The sequence below is a fragment of the Acomys minous genome, assembly GCF_964271855.1.
Source record: "Acomys minous genome assembly, chromosome: 6".
NCBI lineage: Eukaryota > Metazoa > Chordata > Mammalia > Rodentia > Muridae > Acomys > Acomys minous.
In genome coordinates, this window is record NC_140487.1 from 129,327,969 (window position 1) to 129,336,975 (window position 9,007).

Consider the following 9,007-nt stretch of genomic DNA (forward strand, 5'->3'; position numbering starts at 1 on the left):
CCGGGCCGGCCGGACCGGGCTTGCTGACACTTGACCCGGAAGCGCTTACGGCAGCGCCTTGGCACGCGGGCGCGCACCATGGTGTTCCTTACCGCGCGGCTCTGCCTGCGGAACCGCCTCACAGACCGCTACTGGCGGATTCAGGAGGTGCTCAAACACGCCCAGGTGAGTGCGCGTGCCGGGACCCCAGGTGGGCACGGGCGAGGCGGCGCTCTGCCGTCCGGACACCCTCCTTCCCTTCCTTCGTCTAGCACTTTAGGGGAAGGAAGAATCGCTGCTACCGGCTGGCGGTCAGGGCCGTGACCAGAGCCTTTGTTAAGAGCACGCGTGCCCGGAGACTGAAGAAGCGGAACCTGAGGACCGTAAGCGCCGCCCCTGGGAGCCCCACCCCGACCCCGAGCTTGTCCTCGGCCCCCTCGAGCGCCTCCCTCTCACATCCGGGTCTGAGAGCTCAGTGTCCCGGCCCCCCCCCCCCCGCCTCCCTCCTCCCGGCCCCTCCCCTCCCCTCCCCCTCACCCGGCTTTTCCCCCCTCCCCCCACCCCCACCCTGACCCCCCAGCTTGTCCTCGGCCCCCTCGAGCGCCTCCCTCTCACATCCGGGTCTGAGAGCTCAGTGTCTCCCCCCCCCCCGCCCCCCCACTCCCGCCCACAGCTTGTTCTTCTGTGTGCACCCACCTCCTGGGACTTGGCTTCACTTACTTGGACAGAAGCTGGGTGAAGTGTTTGCCTGCCGTTTGAAAGCTGTAATTTGGGGGCCAGGGTCGTAGTTCCTACAAGTGTCCATGAGCTAAGGCAGCAGGGCCATATGAAAGGCCATTTCTGACCTTGACAATCAGGCAGCGTTCCCTTAAAGCTGGAGAGGTGGCTCGGCGGTTAAGAGGACTTGTCGGGTCTTTTTGTACCATCCAAGTCCTGGTCCCCCATCTGACAACTCTCAGCTGCTCACACCTCCAGCTCCAGGAGGTCTGGTTCCTTCTGGTCTCCTCACCCCCACCCACATACATTTTCACACGACACACATATATTCGAATTAAAAAAAAAAATTGCAGGACTCCCTAACTTGAGTGTGGGTGTTGGTTTGCATCCCCGGTCTGCTGTCAGCTGCGCAGGCCTTTGGGGTAGCGTGGTGCCGGGACCTAGTGATTTGTTCAGGCGCAATGTGCCGCAGCGTTGTGAACACTTGGGAATGCCCAGTTATCGTATGAGAAGTATTTGCTGCCACAGCGGAGGGGCCTAGGGCCCCGGAACAGGCCTGGCCTCCCTGGCATCCGTTAGAAATGCACTTTACAGGACTCTGAACCTCCCTGAAGCGGGCTCTGGAAGGAGGGCCCGACAATCTGAGTTAACAAACTTCCAGGGATTCTGAAGGAGGTCCAAACTTGAGGAACCACTGTGCCTTTGTAGAGAATGCTGAAAAGAGCCTTCCCACCCGACAGCACAAAACAAAACCAAGACCCACTGATAGCTAATGTGGTTTGTTTGTTTGTTTGTGTTTTTTGAGACAGGGTTTCTCTGTGTAGCCCTGGACTACACTCTGTGTAGCCAGGACAAAGTGTCCTGGACTCACTTTGTAGACCAGGCTGGCCTTGAACTCACAGAGATCTGCCTGCCTCTGCCTCCCGAGTGCTGGGATTAAAGGTGTGCGCCACCACCACCCGGCATGACATCTAATGTGTGCGAACAGTGGCACACACCAGTTGTACTGAAGACACCCACAGCTGCTCATCTTCTGGCCAGGGTCACTTCGTTTTTGTTTTTGTTTTTTAAAGATTTATTTATTATGTATACAGTGCTCTGCTTGCATTACATCTGCAGGCCAGAAGAGGGCATCAGATCACTCATGGTTGTGAGCCACCATGTGGTTGCTGGGAATTGAACTCAGGACCTCCGGAGGAGCAGTCAGTGCTCTTAACCCCTGAGCCATCTCTCCAGCCCAGTCACTTCGATTTTTAATTCTAGATTCTTCTGAATCTTGTCTTTCCAGATAGATGTTAAGGTGCTTGACAGTGCCTGGCACAGACTCTAATCCAATCATCCATCTCCTCCACAGACCCTCCCTCCCTTCATAGAGTTGGCTGCGTCTGTGCCACAGTCTCAGCCTGTTCCATCAGTACACACACAGAGTTTACAGTGGCTTACTTCCTTGATTGTCTTTTTTGGTGGGCAGGCAGGCAGTGCTGAGGACTGACTGACCCCAGGGCGTTGGGCGTGCTAGGCACGGATTCTCCACGCGGGCCTGCACTCCTGCACATGACGGCTGTGGAGATAAGACAGTAACTTTGAGGACTCAGGTCTTGCTTTTTACCTTGTTGAGGCCAACTCTACTCTGCTGTTTCTGATATACCCTGTACTCTAAAGCTGATCCAGGACGTTCTGGCTTGACCATAGGAGTGCTAGGATTACAGGTTTATGCTACTTTGTCCGGCCTTTTCAGTTGAGTTCCAGGGACTCTGCAAAGGTCATCAGAATTGCACAGTAATATGAGCCTATGTGTTTCTGAGCTATATTTTCCAGCCATTTTTATATGCATGTGTAGTATATAGAGGGCAACCTTAAGTGTCGTACCTTCTGGGTTTTTTGTTTGTCTGTTTTGTTTTGTTTTTTATTTATTTATTATTTATTATGTATACAGTGCACATTAGATCACATTATAGATGGTTGAGAGCCACCATGTGGTTGCTAGGAATTGAACTCAGGACCTCTGGAAGAGCAGTCAGTGCTCTTAACCACTGAGCCATCTCTCCAGCCCCCTTTTTTTTTTGTTTTTGAGACAGAGTTTCTCTGTGTAGCCTTGGCTGTCCTGGACTCGCTTTGTACACCAGGCTGGCCTTGAACTCACAGCGATCCGCCTGCCTCTGCCTCCCAAGTGCACTCTGGGAGGCAGGAAGATCTCTGTGAGTTTAAGGCCAGCCTGGTCTACAAAGCCAGTCCAGGATAACCAAGGCCACACGAAGAAAAACAAAAAGTGCTTGTAAAGTAAGTAGAAAAGATATTTCTTCTCAGGCAGACAGGCTTTTAGGGGAAAACAGCAGCAGAGGGTCTGCATTCCATACACAAGCTCTACTCTGAATCACAGCGGGCAGGTCAGGAGGTACAGCTAACCTAGGGTGCATATGAAGACACTGCCTCAAAAAAGCAAAGCACATAGCCAGTCGTGGTGGTACATGCCTTTAACCTCAGCACTGTCTGAATTTGAAGCCAGCCAAGGCTACACAGTGAGACTGTCTCAACAACAACAAAAAAAAGAAAAACAAGCGAGGGGAGGTGGTGCACACCTGTAATCTCAGGATTGGGATTATAACTTTCTCTGGAAGGAAAAAAAAAAGCAAATCGATACCAAACATCTCAATGTTTTAATTCTAGCTCTGGATTAATCGAATTACAGCTGCCTCCCAGGAACATGGCTTAAAGTACCCAGCATTCATTACCAATTTAGTTAAGGTAAGTTGAGGGCTGTATGGAGATGCTGAGTATCTAAGGGAATCATGCTGTCAGGTGTTAGCCAGCTCTGCTAGGGCTGCACCGTAAACTGCGGCTTGTTGTCTGCACGGAGTCCTGGCAGCCTGCCTGTTGTTCACTCGCCCAGCTGATAGTGTAGCGCTTTTACCCAGGTGCATGTTATACAGTTGCCAGCTTGGATGTTTCTTTTTTGTTTTTGTTGTTTGTTTTAAAGATTTATTTATTATTAATACAGTGCTCTGCTTCCATGTACACCTGCAGGCCAGAAGAGGGCACCAGATCTCATTTTAGATGGTTGTGAGCCACCATGTGGTTGCTGGGAATTGAACTAGGGACCTCTGGGAGAGCAGTCAGTGCCCTTAGCCTCTGAGCCATCTCTCCAGCCCTATCACCTGTTCCTTTTATAGTCATTTCTAGGGCTAACACCCAGAGCCTTGTGCATAAGCACTCTACCACTCAGCTGCATTCCCAGTTCTCTAGCGTCTCTTCTGAGCCAGAGGCTTCATTTTGAAATCACCTGCTTCTGCCAGCCCTGTATTCCTGTTTGGTAGTAATCACAGCTTAACAAGCTTATACATCTTTAAATTACAGTCAAGGGCTAGCCCATGCCGGACATCTTGGTGCCAAGGTAACCACTGACCCTACCCATGGGACCTGGGCCTCAGCTGGTTCTTCCATGTCCCAGCCTTTATAGTTTTCCTTCCTTGTACCCGCCCACATTTGTCCTACAATGTCCAGCTGTGCCCATTTCACAGTTCCCAAGTGCCCCACACTAGCAGGGTGGTGTTGCCTACTCTAGACTCACTCGAGGTTTTGTGGCTACATCCTCCTGGCTGTTCCAACATTGCGTCTCCTGTATTCTACTGTAGTGGTTTCTTCTGTTTGTTTGATAGGGTCTCATTGCGAATTCTTTAGCTGGCCAGGAACTGCCTGCCTGTCTCCACTGTGTTGGATTAAGGCATGGCTGCCACACCCAGCTCTCAGGTTGCTCCTGATGCTCACTGCAGCTGTTCTTTGTCTTTCCAGTGCCAGGTGGAACTCAACAGGAAAGTGCTTGTGGACCTGGCCATCTATGAACCAAAAACTTTCAAATCTTTGGCTGCTTTGGCTAAGAGGAGGCAGCAGGAGGGATTTGCTGCAGCTTTGGGGGATGGGAAGGAGCCTGAAGGCATCTTTTCCAGAGTGGTGCAGTACCACTGAAGGCTGCAGTGCTGTGGAAACTGTTAGAAACAAGGATTGTCGTAAGTCTGATTTGTATTTATGTACATTTTAGTAACAGGCTTGAGAGAATAGGTTTTCACTCAATGACACAGTCCCAAAACTGTCCTGTAAAGATTGTACAAATAGGGGCTGGAGAGATGGCTCAGCGGTTAAGAGCCTGACTGCTCTTCCAGAGGTCTTGAGTTCAATTCCCAGCAACCACATGGTGGCTCACAACCATCTATAATGTGTTCTAATGTGAACTGTATATATACTAAATAAATCTTAAAAAAAAAAAGATTGTACAAATAAAGTTTTTGCAGTGTTCAGTTTTTGAGTTATTTGCTGGCATCAGACTACCCACCCATAGGCTTACCGTCGGCTGCTTGTTATGGGACAGGCTGCTAAGTGGGAGTGGCAGGGTTCCTCTTTGCCTGCTGCTTTCCACTATAAAGGTAGGTGTTCTACACCAGGCTTCTGAACTGACCATGCCCCCCCCCCCAGTTTTCTGGAGTGCCTTAAGTACCCCCAAACTGTAGGCTTACTGTAAACAAGGTTGATATTAATCTCTTTTGGCCTCTTCCTTGTGTGCTGCCTGGGCCCAGTGGCTCAGCTGTTGAGCCACATCAGGATGACCTGCTCTTGGTCTCAGCCTGAAAGGCTGCATCCGCTTCAGAGGGGGCAGGCGCTCACACAGGGTCACTCTGTCAGGTTCAAGAATATACTGTGGACAGTCTCTCCAGCAGTGGCAGCTCAGCAGCTCTGTTCGTGCTGCATGATGTAGACTCTGTCACTCTGCAGTGCATGCTGTATTCAGGTTGAGCCCACCCCTGGTCCTGTGGGGTCCGGTCTCATAGGCTGCCATCTCTCTTAAACACCTCCTCTGCGTGCCTCCCTCATGTTCTGTAGCTTGCGCGTCGCTACTTTCATTCTGGTATCTATGCTTGCCTCACATAATTGGGTCTAAATTTGATCTCTCCCTAAGGACTCTGACCAGAGCTATTTCCTGAAAACAAAGCCCAGCAGACCCTGACAGTGACCCCCGTAGAAGAATGTTAATTCAAAACATGGTCTTCTAGGTCTGTGGGATCTGGCTGGAATACAAACATGCTTAGTCTAGGAGACAGAAGCAAGCAGATACGAGTTCAAGGCCAGCCTGGTAGAGAGCAAGTATCAAGTAAAGAAAAGCTTAGGTCTAGGATTAGTGATGCCTGCCTTTAATGCCAGTACTTGGGAGGCAGGGGCAGGTAGATCGTTGGGAGTTCGAGGCCAGCCTGGTTAGTGAGTTCAGGACAGCCAGGGTGACAGTAACCCTGTCTCGGGGGGGGGGGGGGGGGGGGGAAGAAAAGCACTCATGTTTGACAGTGATGTCTAATTGAGTGGCAGAAAAGTTGAAGACTTAGAAGAGTCGACAGAATTGATAGGCAGTTTTTCAGAGGGAAGGCAGTTTTACCAGCACAGTAATAAAGAAATGGAGCCGGGTGTGGTAGTGTACGACTTTAATCCCACCCAGTACTTGGGAGGCAGAGACAGGCGGATCACTGTGAGTTCAAAGCCAGCCTGGTCTACAAGCGAGTCCAGGACAGCCAAGGCTACACAGAGAAACCCTGTCTCGAAAAACCAAAAAATAAATAAATAAATGAGAGAGAGAGAGAGAGATGGGTTGCAGAGAGAGAACTCGGGGTTAAGATGGAACAGGCTAGAAGATGAGAAGCCAGAAGATTAGAGCAAATTGATGAGTTAGTTTGAGGCCAAGCAGAGCAATTCTGGGCCCAGAGAGAATCCAGATTAAATAAATCAGCTGGGAGAAGAGTTTGAGCCAGAACAGCTGATTAGAACCAGCCAGCCCAGAGCTCAAAGAACAAGCAAGCGTGAGCTCATTAAGCATAGTGAGTCTCAGAGGCTGAAACTATTCAAGGCCTAGGTTAGATCATACAGAGGCTAGAAGCTTCCAGAACTAGGCCTAGGTCAGCAGAAGGAGGCAGTAAGCTTCCCAGACAACAGTTGAGCCAAGAAAATAAAAGTTTTACTGACCCTTCTCCTTGACTCACTCCATTCTCTCTTTGAGCAAAATCTATCAGGCCATTTTTCCAGTCCACTGTGGTGACAGTACTGTAAGACACTTGCTGAGGTGTGGACAAAAGGATGCTCATCCACATAGTGAACCATTGGCTGGCAACAGTAATGATGCTACTACATGGGGCCTGGAGAGGTGGCTCCGCGGTTAAAAACAGTCTGCTCTTCCAAAGGACCTAGGTTCAATTCCCAGCACCCACATGGTAGTTCACAACTGTCTATAACAGTTCTAAAGGATCTGACACTCTCACACCAAGGCACATAAAATAGTAAATTTAAAAAAAAAGATAACTATTAAAATCTAGTTGGTGAACCAGTAGTTTATTGTTGTTACTTATGGGAGCAGAAATAACTCAAAAGCACACCACAGCATCAGTGATAGCTCATGAAAACCAGAGTACACTGCACAGCTTACAGGAAGCTCATCAGGTTGGAGAGTTTCTCTTCCAGGCACCTTCACTTGTCTGAGAGTCAGTAGTCCTTACAGCTGATGAAATTACATGCTTGGGGAGGGACCTAATGAATATGGTAAGTCACAGACATCCTAATGTCGTTTTATTAACTTTTTTTTAATCTAAAAGACTGTCTTTCTAAATAGCCCTGGCTATCCTAGAACTCACTTTGTAGACCAAGCTGTCCTTGAACTCAGAGATGCACCTGATCCCACCTCCTGAGCGCTAAGCCACCATGCCCAGCTTCTTGTATCTTAAAGAGTTTCCCTGCAGGATGGAATGCTTTACTTCCTTTAAGAACATCCTTAGGGGACATAGTGGCACACACCTCTAATCCCAGCACTCGGGAGACAGAGGCAGGCAAATTGCTGTGAGTTTGAGGACAGCTTGGTCTACAAATCGAGTCCAGGACAGCCACGACTACAAGACAAACTGTTAGGATTCTGCTTCAGTCCTCCTACTTGTGATGTCATTGCTTACCTGCCATGGGGGTGTGGCCCTGCCCAGGGCCATATAAAAGGACAAACCTTCCATGAAGCCTCCTCTCTCTACCCCCCTCTATTCCCTTTCTCTCTCCTTCCTCTCTTCTCTCCCTGTCTACTCCCTCTCTCTCTTCCTCTCTGTGTCTCTGTCTCTGTCTCTCTCTGGGGAACCCTTCCCTCTTTCCTTCTCTCCCCATGCTCATTTAATAAACTCCATATTGGGGCAGGAGAGATGGCTCAGAGGTTAAGAGCACTGCTTGCTCTTCCAAAGGTCCCGAGTTCAGTTCCCAGCAACCACGTGGTGGCTCACAACCATCTATAATGAGATCTTGTGCCCTCTTCTGGTGTATATAATAAGTAAATAAATCTTTTTTTTTTAATTAAAAATTTAAAAACTCCATACAACATAATATCTGTACCTTGTATCTATCATCATTTTCTTTTTATTAATCATAACAGAAACCCTGTCTCAAAAAACAAACAAGGACAACAACAACAACAAAAGAACATTCTCTGGCCAGGCACATGTAGGCCTTTAATTCCAGCACTCACGAGGCAGAGTCAAGTGGATCTCAAGTTCAAAGCCAACCTGGTCTACAGAGCGAGTTCCAACACATCCAGGAACATTACTCAACGAAACCCTGTCTTGGAAAAAAACAACAAAAATCCTCATGGTGAAATGATTTATCTTGGGGAAATTTTTATACAATAGCCATTTATGGGTCCAGGTGTACTTTGTTGAGCCCCTTGCTACAGGAAAAGCCATTCTGAGCTCTTCTCTTGGACTCAGTGCCCACTTCTAACACCATACATAACTAATCAAGCCCTAATTAGCCTCCTACAATGTAGTTTTGTTTTTCAAGACAGGGTTTCTCTGTGTAACAGCCCTGGCTGTGCTGGACTCACACTCTAGACTAGGATGGCCTCGAACTCACAGGAGATCCTCCTGCCTTTGCCTTGGGATTGCCGGGATTAAGGGCATCTTGCCACCATGCCTGGCCTGCTTTATTGTTTTTTACAATTCACGTAGCGCAGGCTAGCCTTGAACTCACTAAGTAGGAAGGGTGACGGAGTTACCGATCGCCTGCCTCTACCTTCCAAGTGCTGGTATCATAGGCCTGTACTACCATGTTACTTTCTAGGACACAGGGTACTGAGTTCACAGCGTCTTGGATGCTATGCAAGCACTCTTTTCAAGTCAGTCATATTCCCAGAGCCTAAAGATCACCTGGACCCACCCTCTCTCTGTCATGGCCGTAGGGCACCTTAATTTTGGCTTCCATTACCGAAGAGCCCTAACAAGGCCTTTTTTATTTATTTTTTCATCAGTTTAAACAT

General features: G+C 48.9%; 1 protein-coding gene across 1 annotated transcript; it reads left to right on the top strand.

Moving 5' to 3' along the window:
• Nucleotides 1-6: 6 nt before the first annotated feature.
• Nucleotides 7-4,988, top strand: MRPL20 (mitochondrial ribosomal protein L20). Its single transcript, XM_084786055.1, has 4 exons — nucleotides 7-165; nucleotides 252-362; nucleotides 3,364-3,441; nucleotides 4,486-4,988. The coding sequence occupies exons 1-4, from the start codon at nucleotides 79-81 to the stop codon at nucleotides 4,657-4,659; spliced, it is 450 nt and encodes a 149-aa protein (XP_084642181.1). The 5' UTR covers nucleotides 7-78; the 3' UTR covers nucleotides 4,660-4,988.
• The last annotated feature ends 4,019 nt before the right edge of the window (nucleotides 4,989-9,007 follow it).